General features: G+C 40.8%; 1 protein-coding gene across 2 annotated transcripts in view; it reads right to left on the minus strand.

Moving 5' to 3' along the window:
- NT5C3A (5'-nucleotidase, cytosolic IIIA) overlaps window positions 1-20,623 on the minus strand; it is a 37,444-nt gene that overhangs the window by 11,951 nt on the left and 4,870 nt on the right. Inside the window, exons 1-5 of one of the 2 annotated variants that reach the window (XM_066631047.1) lie at window positions 10,302-10,576; window positions 9,875-9,981; window positions 1,112-1,210; window positions 681-750; window positions 103-149 (exon numbers count right to left, since the gene is read on the minus strand). In XM_066631047.1, the coding sequence (XP_066487144.1) occupies window positions 103-149; window positions 681-750; window positions 1,112-1,210; window positions 9,875-9,976 (318 nt within the window). In that variant the 5' untranslated portion in view covers window positions 9,977-9,981; window positions 10,302-10,576. Of the gene's footprint in view, window positions 1-102; window positions 150-680; window positions 751-1,111; window positions 1,211-9,874; window positions 9,982-10,301; window positions 10,577-20,623 lie in introns of those variants that run through there. The other variant, XM_066631046.1, reaches the window with a different exon arrangement.

The raw sequence follows: 20,623 nt of genomic DNA on the forward strand, positions 1-20,623 counted from the left end.
ATTTTTACACCTTTGGCTTTATTGCTCAAAGGAAAAACTGACAAAATATTGTGAATAAATAAAATACAAGAAAGGTACAAATAGGCTGTCAGATTTATTTACCTTTTTGCGACATTCATCTGAAATGAGTTTGCAATTGTCAATGACATCTGAAAGACGTTAAGAAAAAATTATATGCAAAAGAAGCAGCAGAAAATTATAAACTGCCATCAACCACCCTAATAGTTGAAGAAATCTGTTCAAAAACTTGGTTAAGACTTGGTTAAGAGGTAATAAAACACAGTTTTCAGATCTAAAATGCACTTCTTACATAGATTTACAAACTGGGAGTAAAAGTAAGACAGCTTTTCATTGCAATCTCCCCCCAAGATCACCAAGCCCCAATGTCTTTTCTCCATACTTTAAACAGATTAATCTGGTTTAGTAGGGTTATACTGTGCAAAAGCAGAGAAATAAGGAAAAGTATATAATGCTAATGCTATTTTAAGAAATAAACTGGGAGGTAAAAAATTTTAAGTGCCTTTCTAAATGCATTAGTAGGAGGGGCAGAGAAACTTTCTAACCTCAAATACTAACATTTTCTACTACAATTCTAATATCTAGTTAAAACTACAATAATACATTATGACAACTACTATGGTGATAAAATAAATTTTTTTTAAATAATGTGAAGTACTCACTATGACATGTTGGGCATCTCTTGCCATTGAAGGAAAATCTACTTAATGTCATATCAAAGTCTGTAATTATCTGTACAAAACAGATGAACAAATGTTGTACAACAAAAGGAGAACGTCAAATTAACTTCAAAAAAGAAGAGAAACATGATAATACATTCAGGATTACTTTACTAGTATTATTAAGGCATTATGATAAATGATACAATTATACATTATCATCATTAAAAATATTTATACATAATTTTTCAACAAAAGGAACAAAGAAGTTTACACAACAAAATAAACCAGTAAGTGGTGGAGAAATTACAGAAAATACTTAAATAAAGCCCACAACTCTACGGATATACTACAATTCCTCATGTAGCTTCAGATTTTGATTTTGTTATTAGAAGAATTATTCCGTATTTCAGCAAATATGTTTTGCTATTCACCTGAAGTTTGGCAGCTCCTCCTTTGATCAGGCCACATATAATTTCTTCTACCCTTTCTGGGTCCTTGATATGCACTGTCTTTTTCTGAAATTCTGGCATCTAGGAAAAGAGGCAAGACATAGGAACTAACTTTACAAAAGGGAGCATTATATATGTTGAACTGGAGACTCACAGTATATATAAGAGCTGGCATGACATGTTCATTTTTGAAAACAAAATCTGACCCAACCGAAAATAAAAGTCAAACAAAGAAAATATGGTGCTTGAAGCAGGGAAAAACACGGAAATACTAATTCAGTATTCATACAAATATTTAACATATCCTTATCAAGATGCAATTCTCTCTCAAAGAGTAGTCTACAATCCTAAATGAAAGCCAAAAGTTAACACACGACAGTAAAAGCAATCACATCAAAATGTAAAAGAATACAGTATATCAAAAGAAGAATTGGTTCTGACATAAGAAGCAGAGGGGAACATAAAACCCCCAAAGTAGCTCTCATCCCACACTGAAGGCCTCTGTAAAAAGCCAGTTGCCTCTGGAAACTAAAAATGTTCAGTGCGGGGAGTAGGTGGGTCTCCCTAGGGAGGGCATTCCCCAAGGCCAGTGGTTCCCAAACTCACTGAGGCCAAGGTGCTCTTTGCACCCACAGGGGGTTTTGTACAGCCTCTTTCCGGTTCATTGGTCCAACATCACACAAGAACACAGTGATCTCTCATATGATGTGGGGAAGCAAGGAAGAAGCTGCAGTGCATACTTTGGGAATCTCTGCTCAGGGCTGATGTACATCTGAAGAATCCATGATTCTTGAAAGTACCCACCATACTTCAGCCAACAGAGGAATCCAGACCAGGGCCTCAAAAGTTGAATAAAACACCTTGGAAGGAACATGTGGGAGGGAAGGGTGGTCCTTCAGATACCCAAAAGTTTAGGGCTTTAAAGGGAAGAACCTCTATCTTAAATAGGGCATAGAAATAAAAATCCCCACCTGGAATTAAAACCCCACCTAAAGCATAATTGATCATGGTCAGTTTTGTTTTCTTTAGCAAAGGGCACAGCTGGTATATCCAGTCACTGTCACCTTTGGACATCCCAAAGCATGCCCATATCAAGGAGCACTCTCAAAGTTGCTAACTCGAATCTTTAGGGGGAGTTAACCAACCTTCTTTGTAAGCTGTGCAGCTGGATGGTGAGGGAGGGAAAGGGGAGATAAAAGGAGACTTAGAGATGGCATAGAAATTAAATGAGTTCTTTGCATCTGTCTTCATGGCAGAAGACCAGGTGCCTGAGGCCCCTCGTGACTGAGGAATTAAGTCAGATAGAAGTTAATAGAGAAGATGTTTCAGACCTAATTGATAAATTAAAGATCAATAAGTCACCGGGTCCAGATGGCATCCACCCAAGAGTTATAAAGGAACTGAAGAATGAACTTGCAGATCTCTTTGCTAAAATATGCAACTTGTCCCTTAAAATGGCCACGGTGCCAGAAGATTGGAGGATAGCAAATGTCACACCAATCTTTAAAAAGGGAAGGAGAGGGGACCCGGGAAATTATAGGCCAGTCAGCCTCAAGTCTGTTCCAGGTAAGATGGTGGAATGCCTTATCAAAGATAAAATCTTAAAACATAGACGAACAAGCCTTGCTGAGGGAGAATCAGCATGGCTTCTGTAAGGGTAAGTCTTGCCTCACAAATCTTTTAGAATTCTTTGAAAAGGTCAACAGGCATGTGGATATGGGAGAACCCGTGGACATTATATATCTGGATTTTCAGAAGGCGTTTGACATGGTCCCTCACCAAAGGCTGCTGAGGAAGCTCCACAGTCAGGGAATTAGAGGGCAGGTCCTCTCCTGGATTAGGAACTGGTTGAGGTCCAGGAAGCAGAGAGTGGGTGTCAATGGCCAGTTTTCACAATGGAGAGAGGTGAAAAGCAGTGTGCCCCAAGGATCTGTCCTGGGACCGGTGCTTTTCAACCTCTTCATAAAAGACCTGGAGGCAGGGCTAAGCAGCAAGGTGGCCAAGTTTGCAGACGACACCAAACTTTTCCGAGTGGTGAAGACCAGAAGAGATTGTGAAGAGCTCCAGCAGGATCTCTCCAAACTGGGAGACTGGGCAGCAAAATGACAGATGAGTTTCAATGTAAGTAAGTGTAAAGTCATGCACATTGGGGCAAAAAATCAAAACTTCACATATAGGCTAATGGGTTCTGAGCTGTCTGTGACAGATCAGGAGAGAGATCTTGGGGTTCTTGTGGACAGCTCGATGAAAGTGTCAACCTAATGTATGGCGGCAGTAAAGAAGGCTAATTCCATGCTTGGGATCATTAAGAAAGGCATTGAGAATAAAACAGCTAATATTGTAATGCCATTGTACAAATCGATGGTTAGGTCACACCTAGAGTACTGCGTCCAGTTCTGGTCACAACATCTCAAAAAGGATATAGTGGAGATGGGAAAGGTGCAGAAGAGAGCAACCAAAATGATTACTGGACTGGGGCACCTTCCCTATGAGGAAAGGCTATAGTGTTTGGGCCTCTTCGGTCTAGAAAAGAGGCACTTCAGGGGGGGACATGATACAAAATCATGCATGGGATGGACAGAGTGGATAGAGAGACACTCTTTTCCCTCTCGCATCCACGAAAGCTGAGTGTTGGGAGAGTTAGGACAGACAGAAGAAAATATTTCTTTACCCAGTGTGAAATTAGTTTGTGGAACTCTTTGCCACAGGAAGTAGTGATGGCATCTTGTCTGGATGCCTTTAAGAGGGGATTGGACAAATTTCTGGAGTTCATTACGGGTTATAAGTCATAGTAGGTATGTGCAAGCTCTTGGTTTTAGAGGCAAGCTGCCTCTGATTGCCAGATGCAGGGGAGGGCACCAGGATGCAGGTTGTGCCTGTTGTCTTGTGTGCTCCCTGGGGCATTTGGTGGGCCACTGTGAGATACAGGAAGCTGAACTAGATGGGCCTTTGGCCTAATCCAGCAGGGCTCTTCTTATGTTCTTAATTCAAGCCTCAAGCTGTTTCCTTTTCAGTGCTATGGAGCTCCCCCCCCCCCCCCGCAGCCACTGTATGGCTTCACACACTCTCCTCAAAAATTACAGGGAACATTGAGCACAACATCATCCAACAGATTGTATTCATGACCCTGGATCAATTTCCCAATCAACAGGATTTCCATCTTAGCTAGACCAACCCCAAATCTCTAGAGAACTTCACCTAGTGATTGCATGTAGATTTTAAAGAACATAAAGAACAAGATGGAATCCCATCTTGAAACTGGGCCATGGGACAGACCAGTATCCCCTTGCTGCTCTGGGGTAGTAGTTTCACAGACCTCATAGTATATATGAGCAATTTACACTGATCCTCCAATAGGGCACATGACAGATTTGGAGGAAATCACAAGCAGTCCAGACTGCAGATGGCAAGGACATAAAAAGTCCAAATCCAAACTTATGACAAAACTTCCAGCAAACTGCCTTTTGTGAACAAGCTGAGAAAGCTCACAGAAAAGGTTTGTAGTTGAGAGGAAGTGTCCTCCATGAGTGAGTTTTGATTTAAAAATGTGTTCTAACCAGAATTAATTAGCTTTAGTTCGATTATTCTTTCTGCCCTGTCATCTAGGTAGTCTACATTCCTTTGGGATGAACTACTGTGTGATAATATCTTGAATGTTGTGAAGAGGTAACATCCGTTCATGGTTGGAAAAACATGAAGATTGTTATCCTTCCCGAATTTATCAGCTTGCTGGCACCCAATTGCAGAGCCATTATTCTGACTCCAGGCAGTTAATTTTCTTTTGTTTAATAATAAATGAAATTATCAAAATGAATACAAAATAAGACAAAATACTGTTATTTATCAAATTTATTATGAAAAATCACCTAGCAAGTCATTCTATAAGAATTTGATCAAGCACAATGTAAAAACAGTTCGAAGTGGGTAGAGAAATCTTTGCAAACTGCAAAAGAACTGTCATAGCCCCAATACACTCATTACATAAGTCTTTTATGGATTTATGAGAAGATAGTTCTAGAAAAATAAGGCTTATGCTTCAACGTGCAGTTGTAATTGTATTACACATTTGCCTTATTTTGTTATGGTCAATGCATTTTCCATCTAAGAAAAAGTGAAGGTTTCTCAAAGTCACAAAAAAAAAGTCCTATTTTTGTGTCCTATATTTTCTAGAATATGCCTTTAAGTATGTTCTGTTGGGACAAATACCCTTATTTATTCATCTTGTATTTAATTCTGACATGTGTCCTTGGAAGAAGTCTCAATGAGTAAATTTAAGATTTCAGTCAATGGTGAAAGTCAGTCAGTATGGTCGGACATGGAGTACCATTAGATTTAAGATAGTACAGAAATACCACCATAAGTAATTCATTTAAAAACATTTTTAAACAATTATTTTAAATTATAGTGTCTCTTACAAATTTTTAAATTTTAAATTATAAATCTCTTTGGTCTGGATTTATTAAAAGAACAGAATATCTGAGTTATATTGTCAGTTTAATGAGAGGGTGGAGCTAAATGGGCACAGCTACAAGCTAAGGACTAATAGCATCTAAAGATTACCTTGCCTGCACGGCTAATTCTAGCATTCTTCTTATGAATTATGAGAAAGGGTGTAGAGAAGGAAATTGAAAAGATTGGCTATTTACAAACCTCTTTCCTGATCACATGTGGTAAATAAGAATCTCCTCTATGCACCCTAACATAGAAGCAGAAGACTTTAGGGTACAAACAATATAGAGGTGCATGGGCAGACAGTAGTAAAAAGTTTTGTGGGCCAATACTGTGACATATTTGAAAGGCTTGGAAGAGGGTCATTGTAAAAAAAAAAAAAAGGATCAATCAAAAGTATATATATATTTTATTTTAGAAAACAACAACAAATTACAATCTTGCAATATTGTCTTTATGACTATAGAAACTGGCTTTCATTTCATACTGCCATGCTCATTCTAAGTGGAGCCAAAACCTGAGGAAAATGATGATTTCTGCACCAATATATTCTAATAAGCCAATCTGGAAACCACAGCTCAGCAGTACAGGTATAACCTAATTATCCACAGATTTTTCACCCATGGTTTTATCTCAAGTTGGGAAGGAACCCTTTTAAAGGAAGGGCCCTTTTTTCCCTGTTAAAGGAAAAACATCCTTTAACAAGAGCCTTGTTAATGCGAGAGAGGGCAGCCCACTGACAATCCATTAATAATTCTCCCTCCAGGCACTCAGAACAGATTCACTCCAAGGCAAGCCAGTCCTTCCTTCCCTATGAGCATGAGAAAGAAAGACTTTGCATTCTTTCCCAGTGCTGCAGGAGCAGGCTGGGACTAAAATCTTTCTCAGTGCTTGGAGGAAGACTGATGGATTGTCTGCCTAATGACTCTGTCTTGCATCACAAAGGTCAGCAACACTGTTTTTAAATTGCCTAGCAAAGGGCCATTGTTTTTTAAATTGTTTGCTTTAGTGAGATTTTTGCCATCCAAGTGAGTTCTGGGAACAGAACCCTGTGAATAATGAGACAGAACCTATATAGAAACTTAGGATCAAGACTGAGTAATCTTCAAAACATAAGAGGACAGAACTGTTCAGAGGGAAGAGCAACAAAAGTTAGTTTTGATGAAACAGAATGAACACATGTAAAACTCAAATTCATACTAACAGAACTTGAACATTCTGTAGGATGCCATCAAAAGATCACCAAAATAATGGAGCAAGGCAAATGTACTAACCTAAATTCTTCAACAAGACCAAAATATTTTAGAAGTAAGTTCAGTAGATAGCCAAATACATTCTAAACCAGTTGCATTTGAGCCCAAGAGGACTGAAATGATTACTTTAAAAATTGCCTTGGGTGCCTGCTGGGGAGAAGGGTGGGGCACAAAATAAATAAATAAATAAATAAATAAACAAACAAACAAATGCAACACAGAAGTGCCACATATGGGAAAAGCTAACAGGAAAAAAACCAAAAACCTCCACTTTGAGAATTATTCAGGACTGTTGCCATCCTCTGCTCTTCTCGTCCAGGTGCATGTTTACACGGTAGCATCTCCAGTTAAGGATCTCAGGTAGCAGGGTCCAGAAAAACCCATCAGTTAGCGTAAGACTATATGAACCATAGTTCTGGCTCAGGCAGCTGTTTATGTTGTTCTGTCAGGTGCAGATTTAGACACTGCAGCTTTGGTCAAAGCTGACCAAAGGACCACAACTTTAAGTCCTAACCATGTAGTGTTCCAATAGTCTATGGAGCTGTACCCCCCAAAAGTTAGTCATGTCAACGTTCCAATGAAATAAACAGGACTTAAATTAGACATAACTAATTTGCCTCATTGGTTTTAATGTTGAATGGTCAGGTTTTATTTTATTTAGGACACATCCCCATGTACTTTGAAGAACACCACACAATACTGTAAAATTAAGTATGATTCTCTAAGGTAAAATATTGACAGCTATCAATGTATAGGACAATATTTTTAAAACACCTTGAAAAAGATTTATAGGGAAGGACGAAAAACAGCGTATTTATAAACAGATAGTTGTGAAAGCCTACACTAGTGCTATATATAAAGTTCTCACTTGGTTTGCCAAGTCTGTAGTCTATCATACTTCTTAAAGTCACAAGTTGCTTTAAACCTCTGGAGAACAGAGTATTTTAGTCTGCTTTCTATACAAAATTTCTACCTTTGAAGAATTCTTTATCAAACAAAAGAGAGTGGGAGTTCCTGCTAGTTTTTTCTTCTGAAATATATGAACAAGAACACCCTCACATACAAATTACTGTCTGAGATAAATAAGGCAAGGATTAGTTGCATTACACAAGAATCTGTTGCATTTATAGTGTATGGAGCTGTTAAAAAAACATGCATTTTTAGAATTTGTTGGAATTTAAGAGTCTAATCCTTTTTTCTGCAACACTGAGGAACTGCAGCAGAGGACAGAGCTCCAGGTTCCTCATTCTCTAGCACTGGTCACTGCTATTGGTGGTGTTTCACTGCAATGAGAAGCCCCTTTGCACTTCATAAGCAAGCGGTTTTTAAGACAAAATTGTTGCTAGCTCCTGGTGCTCAAATGCAGTGCTGTCAAACGTGTTTCATACAGTGGGCTGAATAGCATTCATAATGCCTACTGAGGGCCAGAAGTTAAGACATCATTAAGCAGGTGATGGCCAGAATAAGCATCTTGTTCTCACACAGATATTCATTTGTTGCAAATGACAGAAAACAAAATATGCAAATCTTGATCATATTTTCAAGATATGGGGTAGCCCAATAACCATGCCAGGAGAGCCCAATTATCACATGGGCCACCCTCTCAGCAGAACTGCTTCTGTTGAGGTGTCACTTTGCAGCTGAGAGGTGTTCTGTGAACCAACACCTCAGCAAAAAGGGCCACGCTGAAAGGACAACCAATGTGATAACTGGACTTTCTCAGTGCCTCCCTCTCTCGCCCCTCTTGATCTGTCCCTGTAGATCTCCTATCTCTCCCTCCCAGAGCCTCAGAGGAAGAGGCACTGTTGAAAGGGCAGCACAGGGAGAGTTCAATTATCACATGGACTGAATAGAGAGCTTCTGCAGAATGTATCTGACCTGTGGCCTTTATGTTTGACATCCCTGCTCTAATGTATGTCATACATCCTTGCCAGAGCCTCACTTCCCAAAGACAAAAACAGCTTTCCAGCTGTAACTGACAGCAATACTTTTCCTCCTTGCTTGTAATATTTGGTATAGCAGCTTTGTCCCACTTGTCTACCATAAGATGCCCTGCTTGTACTGCAGCAGCTAAGAACACAACCAGGATATCAGACTTCAACAAATGCTTACTTGGGAGTAACTGCCAATGAACTGAATGGGATTTATTTCCAATATCTATGCATAGAATCAGACTATGTCTCAAGCACTTAATGTGAATGTGTGTTACTTCCAGGCCAAACTGAATGAATAGGGATGTAAAAGATCCTAAACAAACTAAATGAAGGTTTTTGCTTTAGGAGTCATATCTCTTTATCTTTAACAGAAAGACAGCTCTCTCACAGGTTTAACAGAGAACATTTATTTCATGCGAAATACCACAGCACTTTCCAACTACCAGGCTGTAGAAGTTTAAAATGCACTTGATTGTGTCACACACTCAATTCTAGACCTGAACATATGCCAAGAACAGAAATAAATAAAAGCAATACTGAAATGTTTCAGCTGGATCTCATAGGCATTGACTATAAAGCTGTAGAACATATATTCTGGACTGAAGTTATCTTTCAAGGCAACAACCTTGTATACCCATTCCAAGGTATCCTAACACGATAACAAAAAGCTCTCTCAGCAAATCTATACAGGATTACAACATTGATAATATCCACAGATGTATCATTTTCTATAGCTAAATTCTTCACGACAGGTGGCATAATGGAATAAGCAGAAATGACGTTCAGACCTAACTACAAAGAGGTTAAGTGAAAACTCTGTACAACTAGAACTAGAAGGTTGTGATACGCACGCATCAATCAAAATAATAAAATGTACCTAAAAAGAAATATACCAAGTTTCCTCCCCCCCACCGCAACTTTAAGGACCTGCCACATTTAAGAACCATGCTTAACAGTTTTTGATGTTCCAAAACTCCCTAGACTTGCAGCTGTCATTGAACTTTGGATCTGAATTACTTACAAAACTGGGAAAATGTGCTGAAGTCTAGGTTGTGGTTATTTGTGGGTTGTCAAAGTTTTGCTTTGTGCCTTTTAGAAAGGGAGAGTACCTGTGTGCTGAGCTTAGGGCACTCTTGAGTCTTCTGTTCTTGATTCTTTACTACTGCAACAGCACAGGTGGCAAGCAGACTCCAGAGATGCAGGGCTTGCATACAGGCTGCCAACAAAAACCAAGCAAACCGCTTAAGTCATGGTCTGCCACATTTGACCTTCAGTGTACAGTATAGGTTTGTTTGTGTGTGCATGTGCGCACACAAACAAGGTACACGTATTAATTTGAATACCTCCAGAATTAGTATATCCTCATCTACAAAAATTTTCAAATATTTTCAACTCATATATCTATGCTTATTCCTTTTTTTGTTTATTTTTAAACACACTAAGATGTCTACAATCTGCAGCAAACGATCAGAATAAGGTAAACGCTACAAGTCTGAGAATATGGACTTGAAAGCAACAGCTGTGTTTGCAACTTACCGGAGGGGCTGGCTGAGGCAGCTGCAGCAGCAAAAAGAAAATTCTTCCTGCTAGACAAACACTAATATAGCAACACAAGGTACAGCCGAGGGCGTTTCCAAAAGCAGCCTGACTAATCCCTGGGCAAAAAAACCAGAACCCTGTGACGCACATCAGGAAGGCACGACTCAACAATCCAGCCTGTCAGATTCACAGATGATCAGCTGAGACACCAACAACAGAACCTCAGATCTCCAATGAACGGGCAGCTCTGATTGAGGCAGCAGACAAATTAGGAGTGCTGTAACAAGAGGAAGGCACTTAAATCCTACTTTTAAAAAATGCAATCCTTGTATAACATTTTCTAAACTTGCTGTGAGACTTACTAGAATAAAAAACATTGCATCTGATTAAGCCAAAGATGCCAAGAAAGGAAATCAATTATGGTATGTATTTAAAATAACAGGAATTATATGAATCATGAATTGGGAAGGTAAGGTAGGCAGGCATGTTTGAAAATGGGAGACAGAAATCCCAATTTGCTTTCAACACATATAAAACAGCAACAATACCTTTCTTCTATCTTAGCCCTCAAAATATTCAATAACCAAGTTTTAGAAGAAACATATATCATCAAGACTTTGCCTGATAAAATTTGGGAGTTAAGACTAGATAAAATATCTTCTAAGGCAAGAGCATACGAATAAGTTATTTCAAATCTTAGAATGATAGTTGCCTTTTCTCACTGTTGATTCCATTAAACCAACAGAGAAGAGACTGGAAAGATATTTAGTCTGTAATATGAGGAGAGGGAAGAGAAGGCCACAAAGATGTAATATTTGCAATAATAGGTGTTGAACAGATTCACAGTCAAGTTCCATAACCTTCACTGGTGAGTTACGCAAAGAACAAGGCTAAAATCTCCATGAAGTTATCTGTTTTGTCAGCTCAAATTGAGATGTTATTTGTTCTTTATAGATTGTTTTCTCTTTTATCTCTTGTAATATGAAAAAGCAAAATAAAGAACTTGCACACACAAAATAGTAAGGTCAAATCTGGTTAGAGACTCAGCCTGCCCCATTTTAAATGTTTTATTTTATAAAAAGTGCTCAAGTTTTGTACTTTCAAAGAGATTTTCTACTGTATTGAAAATAGCAGTTCCCTGAATAATCATGTCAAATATTCCCTACCCCCTCGAGATTGCTGACAACACCTTTAACTCATCAGACCTAACAGAAAAAAAAAATTAGCTTCAAAGGTATGACTTTCAAAGTCAGTATAAATTAGATTCTAGAGCCCCTCAAGTGTCAAACCTCAATAGGCATTCTTATTATCCTTTCTATCCTCTGAAGCAGAAAAGAAACACCTGTGTAACCAGAAATATATCAATTGTAAGCTGAAAAGGACTATGGTATGTCAACTTGAAGCAAAGGATGAAGAAGTTAATCAGTATTCATCACCTCTACAACCTTTGCTGTTCATTAGGCTGCCTAGAAAACATGGAACACCATATTTACAGGCGATCCTGTATCCACAGTTTCAATTATCTGCAGATCGGGGCCCCTCATTGTGCCTATTAACATTATTTAAATACTTACCGAATGAAAATATTCTTACTTTACAGGGTAGTTATAAGTATACAAACTTATAGCGACGTGCAGGCTGCCTTGTGGCAGCCTGAAAGCTTGAAAAGACTAGATTGAGATTAACAGGAAGCAGTTAGTCCAGTGTTATTCAAACTGTGAGGTGTGGCTCGTTAGGGAGGTGCCAGGAACTCAAAGGGGAGGCGTGGGGATGTCCTCTCGCAGCAATACAGTCACACCCCTGGACAGAAGAGCCCGTCTCTGCGCATTTTTAAAGCAGAAGAAACAGCTGCTCAGCTGCTCCCTCTTGCAGCTGCGAGAATGGTTGCTGCCACCCTGCCCTCTTCTCCCTCCACTCTTGTTTGCTGCATGTTGTTTGCAAAGCTCTCCTTGATCCTTATCTGGTTGGTTCCTAGTTGCCAGCCTGGGATCGCTTCTCATCAAAGTGAAATCTCTCTTTTCAACCTCCTCCCTCTTCCACTCCCCCCCCCTTTCGATCTCCAAACCTTCCTGCTTTCCTCCCCCTCCCCTTAAAGTTGTTTCCATGCAGTTGGCAAAGGGAGAGGGGAGAGACAAGCACACACTTTACTTGGCCTGGAGCAGAAAAAGGGTACTGTTTTTAAAGTGATTTATTAATCTTCTTGTTTGACTGAAGAGGAAAGGTTGTATTTTTAAAGTGCTGAATCTTGCTATTTGAAGGGAATACTTATCAGCCATTGATGAAGTGATTGCCAGCCCAATCCTATCCACACTTTCCTAGGAGTAAGCCCATTGACTCTAATGGGACTTACTTCTGAGTAGACATGCATAGGCTTGAGCTGTGCATCTCCTAGTATAGGAGCCAAATCAGCTTCCTAACCAAACCCTTATCAGCTCTGATATATTTTCATGGTCTATTTTTGTTTTCCCCACCAGCTGCTGGAAAAATTTGATTTAATTAAATTAATAAAGGGTTCAATCCTATCCAAGGAGAAGGGGAGAAATGACTAGTTGGATTGGGGTCCACAGGGGTGTGGGTGTGTGTAATGTTGGTCAGACTGGTTGTTCACAAAGTTCATTTGATAAAACAATTCTATTGGTATGCTTACAAAGTTAAAAAAGTGAGTCTTCCTGGACCAGACAAAATCTACCTACTCCAGCATCCTGTATCCAACAGTGATCAGCAGCTGATCATTTATAAAGCATGTATATTGCTGTATATTAATAATATATTTTTAAGATCTGCATTTAATTAATGATATGATTAATATAATTAATATTAATATAGTTAATATTTCTGGCCACTTCCTGTTTAATGATGTCACTTCCAGCACTCAGGAACATGATGGGGAGTCATGGCCAACAGCCATGGGGGTCAAGGGAGCCACTGGCCGGAAAAGTTTGAGTACCACTGAGTTAGTCCTATACTAATATTTGATAGTACCATCCCAGGTTCTGATAGTTGCTACTGCAAAAGCAGAATATGTCAAAAGACACATCAAATTTTCTACGAACAACATAATGAAGCAATGCATTATGTGTAGTCAGGGTCTTCTTCAAGACAGGAGTCTACAGAAATTCACATGTGCCCCAGGATTACTGAAAGTCAGCTAAAAAAATTGGGATCACAGCAGTGATATGCCTGATAAAACAACAGGTATTACAAATTATGTTAGATTATTTCAGATGAAATGTGGCACACATTTCACTTCCAAAATGTTTAAAAAGAAATGCCGCAGGTCTCTCATGACAAAATTAAGGTACATATCGAAATACCCAAATAAAGCTTATTAGCCATCTCTTGTGGAATTGCATGTATTAGGTTCCTCACACTAACATTCATTGTTTTCAAGGGTGAATCAGTGTCAAATTAAATCTGTGTAAACTGTAAGGCATGATAAAGCTACATGGCATATGCTGGACAGACACCACAGGATTTCACAGTATGCTAGAATGTAGAACTGTAAACAATGGAAAAGATGATGCATTATCAGCATCACATACCAAAACTGTGATTGAAAAAGTATTTTAATACCATAGACTGAACAGGAATGAATTCTTCAGAAACTGAAGTCAGGTTGAATTAAGATAGTGGGGAAATGTTCCACAGTTAAGAGGCGATAGGTATATTGAGTCAGTCATTACGCTAATAGAACAAGGGGTTCCATCTAGAAAAGCTTTCTACAGCAACACAAAGTGCTCTGATGAATCAAGAGAAAACCACATAGTCTAAAATACCTTTTTATGTTATGAAACAGTGGTCGTAATCCTAACCCCTTATGTCATTGCTTTCCAGCACTGACATACCGGTGCCAATGGGACATGTGCTGCATCCTGCTGTTGGGGGGCACTCACGGAAGCCTCCTCAAAGTTAGGGAATGTTTGTTCCCTTACCTGAGAGCTGCACTGCCCTTATGTCAGTGCTGGAAAGCACTGACATAAGGTTAGGATTGTGCCCTGTGTTTGCTAAAAATGTCCACACATTAACACTGTTTTAAATAAGATTGCCAAATATCAGGCCTTTGCTATTCTGACCAGAAATCAATTATCTTTAATCAAGCTAACTCAGAAATTAGTAGAGTAATATCCATTATTATGCAATATATTTATTTGATTTTTGGCACAATCCTATCCTGCACTGGAACAGGTAAGCCAAGAGGCTTGTGCTGTATCCAGCACAAGATAGCGGCCATAAGTGGCTCAGTCAGAGGCAAGGGGAAGCTTTTTCCCTTATCCCTGGTCCCTATGGGTCTCCTCGAACTTGCACCACCTCTTGAGGTGGCACTAGTCCGAGGAGAGCGGAGCGGCTTGGAGCTGCTCTGTTCTCCCCAGGAATGGGGGTTGGAATCTGGCATAACTGCAGGATCCCAGTCCTGCTTCCCACTCCCCACTTGCCTGCCACCCGCCCAGGAACGCCTCACTCCCTCCTCCCCCCCACCTCCCCTTTCTCCTTGCATCAATCCAGCTGGGCCGATGCAAGACTTGAGGAGGAAGCTGGCACAGAGGCTTCCATCAGCTTCTGCAGGCCAGCACTTCTTGGAGCACTGGCCCGGCTTCCTCTCAAGGAGGCGCAAATGTGCCTTACTGCATGTTTGCGACCCTCCTGGGCCAGTGCAAAAGACTTGCACCGGCCCAAGGACACTTTTGGATTGCGCCCTCTGTCTGTTAAACACTTTGTGAACTTTTTTTTGTTGGAAAAGAGCATATATTCTTAATGATGTGGAAAGCCAAACCAAGATGTGCATCAGAGACTCTCGGGCTTGAGCTAGAAATCCCATGGCCCAAGGAGCTGGAATATAGTAAAGTACTTCCTGACCCCCAGAGTATTGTTCAGGTACAGACAGGAACTACAAAGTGCAATATCAAGTCCCTAAACTAGCATAAAGAATGGCCTGGTCAAGCCTAGCATGAATATTAAGAACTTGCCTTCTGCCTTGCTCGATTGATATATTTTAAGAAAACGTATATACCACTTTTCAACAAACAAGTCCACAATTTGTTTTACAGACAAAATGAAATAACTAAATGGTTCCCTGTCCCAAAGGGGCTCACAATCTAAAAAGACATAGAAGAAACACCAGTAGCTGCCACTGGAAAATACACTATGCTGGAATGAAGAGAGATTATTATTCTCCCTTTGTTAAATACAAGACACCACCTGAAAAAGTGCCACTTTTCAGAGTTAGCAGGCAACATCTTATCTGTGTTGCTCTTAAGACTTCATCTCAAGCCTCTGACCTCAGTTTGTACTCTAGGTATAGTTCAAGTGCAAAACTGAACTCTGACTTCAGCAACCAATCTCAGGGACCTTGGGTTGTAAAACATATTCCATAATCACCATCCAGACTCCTGATCTGGCCCTCACAGACTCAAAAACCCTAACCCTGAAAGGCATATCTAATCTGTGCCTGTTTATAAATTATAAATGTATGAAGTTCAACTTGACTTCTGGAAAACGTTTTACCTTCACAAAAATTGCTGTTATATATATTTGTAAGATTAATAAGATTAATGAGGACCACTTATTCTCCCATGTGAGGGCTAACACAAACTTTTCACAAACTTGAGTATTAAAATTTATTTTTGCAACTACATGCCATACAAACTTTTCTAAAATGATAAATGCAATTTCATTTTTATTCTGTTTTCCAAGAATTTAACATTCACTACAAATATGCTGAACTAATATAACAGATAGCTAAATACTGGACTCTCACAATATTTGTTTCTACTTGCATCAGTGGAAATCTAACCAATAACATTCTTAGCTAGGTAACTGCAATGGTCCAGAATGCTTTCATCACGGAAAGTGTTTCATTAACTCTCTACGACAAGTCACAAGAGACACCTCAACCTCTCTTTCCAGCGCGGAACCAAGAATGAGGGGATTAACTCAAAGTTGTACAGAAACCCTACACAACTAATGGGAAGATCTGTACCTTGCTGTTTTGCTAGACTTGCAAGGCACTTGGTATACCTTGTGAGGCCTGCACCACAATAAGACTAGAGGAGAATGACTATGAGCACAATCCTAACCCACTTTCGAGTAACGACATAAGGGCAAAGCAGCTCCGAGGTAAGGGAACAAACATTCCCTTACTTTGAGAAAGCCTCCACAGGTCCCATCCAAATGTAGGATGCAGTACATGTCCCACTGGCACCGCTATGCCAGTGCGGGAAAGTTGGTTAGGATTTGGGCCTAAGACATGCTGTTTAGACAGACTGCTGAGGCACCAAGAACATCTCACCAGCCTAGCACCTCTTGTTTCTGGGCAAGGTGATCGAGCCGGTGGTGGCAGCTCCATAGGATTTTGGATAAAGCGGATTATCTGAGTCCATTTCAATCTGGTTTCAGGCCAGGCTTTGACTGAGAAACACCTTGCTTGATGACCTATACTGGGTACTGGACAGTGGGAGTGTGTAACTATTGGTCCTACTGGACCTCTCAGTGGCTTTCAACACCATTGAACATGGTGTCCTCCTGAACTGATTGGCCAAATTGGGGGTTGGAGGCACTGTTCTACGGTGTTTCTGCTCTTATTTGTCGGCCAGATGGTGGTGCTGGGGGATACCTGATCGGCACCCTGGCCCTTGACATGTGGGATGCCACAAGGTTCTATCCTGTGCTTCATGCTATTTAACATCTACATGAAACCCCTGGGAGCGGTCATCCAGAGATTCGGAGTGAGGTGCTACCAGTGTGCTGATGACATCCAGCTCTATCTCTCCATTTCACCACATTCTGTGGTGGCTGTAGAGGCCTGGAGCGCTGTCTGGAGGCAGCTGGGAACTGGATGAGGGTTAACAAGCCAAGATTAAATCCAAACAAGACAGGTTCTATCGGAAATCCAAGATGCAGGTGCTACAGTATCGTCCTGCACTGAATGGGGTTGCACCCTTTGAAGGAAAAGGTCTGCAGCTTGGGGGTTTGCCTGGATTAGTAGCTGCTTCTGAATTCCCAAATGGTACCTTCGGCCAGAGGAGACTTTGCTCAGCTTTGGCTGGTGCACCAGCTGCAGCCGTACTTGGATTGTATGGTGATCTAGCCATGGTGATCCATACCACAGTGACACCAGGATTAGACTATTCATAGGATTAGACCAGGGGTGTCCAAAGTTTTTGGCAGAAGGGCCACATCATCTCTCTGACGCTGTGTCGGGGGCTGGGAAAAAATTAATTTACATTTAAAATTTGAATACATTTACATAAGTTTACATAAATGAATATATTAAAGATTAACTTATATGAATGAAGATTTTGCAATAGCTCAAGGCCTATAAAAGGCCTTGCACAAAGCAAGGTTGGCCTTTCCTTTGCTGCTGCAGCATCACAGATGGGAAACAGCAAGCAGTGGAGGAAGCCCTCATCCCACAGTTTACATGAGAGGTCAAACAGTCGCCCTCACACTGAGAGCAGTTGCATCAGGCCAGTGCGGGCTCCAACAAATCTCTGGAGGGCCAGAAGCTCATTGGAGACTGTGGCCTCCCTGAGGGTCACATTGAGAGGACTTGAGGGCCACATATGGCCCCAGGGCTGGGGTTTGGGCAGCCATGGATTAGACTATTCATGCAGTAACATGCTGTATGTGGGGCTGCCCCTGAAGATGATTTGGAAACTGCAACTAGTGTAGAATGTGGCAGTCTGTGTGCTTGCTGGAGGGGGCAGTTAGACTCTGTTGGACCACTGCTCTGGTGGCTGCCCTGGCTGCCTGTTCGTTTCTGGGCCCAATTCAAGGTGCTGGTTTTGACCTTTAAAGCCCTATATGGCTTGGAGCCAGAAAATTTGAGAGATCACTTTCTTCCATATAATCTGGCTCATCCTCTCCAGTAATTGGAGAGGGCCCTTTTACGGGTGCCGCCAACTATGGAGGTGGGTGAGGTGGCGGCAAGAAGTAGGGTATTCTCCATAGTGGCACCAACTCTATGGAATTCCCCCCCCCTCTTAGTTTATGAACTGCTCTCTCCTTAGAGGCATTCCGGCAGGGCTTTAAAGACATTTCTTTTTACTCTTGCCTTCTGAGGTTCTTGCTTTTTATTAGTTTTATGGGTTTGTTCTTTTTAGTGTTTGCTGGTTCTTCTGCTTTTTGCTCCAGGCTTTTAATTAGCTTTTATAGATTGCTAATATTTATATTTTTTTGTATTGTATTTTATGTTATTGACTTTCTGCAAGCTGCTTAGAATGCCCACTTGGGAGATAAAGCAGGATATGAATTTGTAAGTCATTTCTTTCTAGATCTTTCTTTAAAAGTTGAGGTGGGTCCTGATAGAGTGCTGTTTTAAAAAGTGGGCCCTGGTGCCAAAAGGTTTGGGAACTACTGTCCTAGGTTAATACTGCAGTCATACACATCTCACTAAACCTCACTGAACTTTGTAGAATTCGCTTCTGGGTAAATAGGTTTAGGATTCAGATACCAGAATGTGCATTCCTCAAACTAACAGTAAGTTAACAAGTCATGGCCTTAATTCCACTTCTAAAAAACAGGCCCAGCTGACTCTTCCTTTAATGCTGATAAGAAGAATCCTGCACAAACAAAAAGACAGACTTTGTACTTATTTTAAGAAAAGAACAAATAAGACTAATATGGTCAGGCTTCCCCATTCTGAGTTAAAATTCCAAAGAGCAGAAAGATTAGAACCTGATAAATGAAAAAAAAAAATATGGAAACCACTAGTAAGGGGCTCACGAAATAGTAAGAATGTGCATGTAAATATGGTCTAGGGATGGTTGAATCCTAGCATAATAACACTACTTAACATTCATATAGCACTAGAGTGTGCTTTGCACATATGCTATATGCATGTAATCTTTATGTAATCCTTCTAACAACTCTGCCAGGTAAGTGTTATGTCATCATGAGATTGAAAGGTGAGAGCTTACATAAGATCACCTAGTAAGTTCATGGCGAAAGCATGATTTGAGCTAGGAAAGCCTCAATCTGCAGCTCTTACCCACTATGGCATAGTCACTATGCCATATCATCTAAATCAGGAGTGCCCAAACACTTTGTCAGGAGGGCCACATCATCTCTCTGACACTGTGTCAGGGGCCAGGGAAAAAAAAGAATTAATTTACATTTAAAATTTGAATAAATTTACATAAATGAATTTATTAAAGATGAAACTTATATGAATGAATGAAGGTCTTGCAGTAGCTCAAGTAATATAAAAGTCCTTGCACAAAGCAAGGCCAGCCTTTCCTTTGCTGCCACTGCTGCATCACAGACATGAAACAGAAAGTAGTGGAGGGAGCCCTCATCCCACAGCTCAGGTGAGAGGTTGAACAGTCGTTCTCATGCTGAAAGCAGTTGCGTCGGGCCAGCACAGACTCCAGCAAGTCTCTGGAGGGCCAGAGGCTCATTGGAGACTGGGTGCTCCCTGAGGGCCTGAATGGGGGCCCCCGAGGGCCGCAAGTGGCTCCCGGGCCGGGGTTTGGGCACCCCTGATCTAAATAAACAAAATGAGAAATGTTTAGTGCTATCTACTTTCTTTGGACAATTCATTCCCTACTTCAGCAGCTCTCCTAAGTGTAGCATCACATTTATTCCCCACCCGGGAGAGGGGTGGGACCAGGATCCAGCAGTTAGGTCAGATGCTAAACCTCCTCCCAGGTAACCTGGCCTTGCACTGGGCCACTCCAATCTGCACCACCTATTTAGGTGGCGCAAATCTGAGTAGCCCCATAGGGGAAGCTGCTGTGCAACAATGGATAAGGGAAATTCATTCCCTTACTCTGAGTTGCGCTGCAACCTGGCCCAGTCCTGCTCTTCTCTGGATGCAGAGAAGGTCAGCCAGCCTGCCTGCTCCAGGGCAGGTTAGGATTGGGCTGTCCAACATTCCTTTTACAGAACTGCTTGCTGATTCCTCCCGATTTTGATTGGGTCAGCAGCTGCTTGGTTTTGTTATTGATATTGGTTGATTATTTGTTGTTTTGTTTTGTTGTTAGCTGTGATCTCATGGAAGGTTTCTGCACCCTGCTTTGAGGACTTTTGGTTCCCCTCTGCAATTTCACAAGTTTCTTCCCATTTTGCTGGGCACTCAACACTCAGAAGAGATTTTTGGGAGGTTATTGGGGACTGGGTTGCTTGGCTGTGCCAATACACAAGCATAAGTTAGGAAGAACATACAATCCAGGGTTTCCAAGCTTGCAGGTGCCTCAAAACTAATACAAATGCTTCCATTTGCACTTCAGAATATGACACCATGTACTTTCAGCAATCTCTTCTTCTGAAACAGAAGTTTAAGGTTAGTTTATTTGTCATGTTTGAAATCATGAAAGCATGAA

The sequence above is a fragment of the Tiliqua scincoides genome, chromosome 5, assembly GCF_035046505.1.
Source record: "Tiliqua scincoides isolate rTilSci1 chromosome 5, rTilSci1.hap2, whole genome shotgun sequence".
Lineage (NCBI taxonomy): Eukaryota > Metazoa > Chordata > Lepidosauria > Squamata > Scincidae > Tiliqua > Tiliqua scincoides.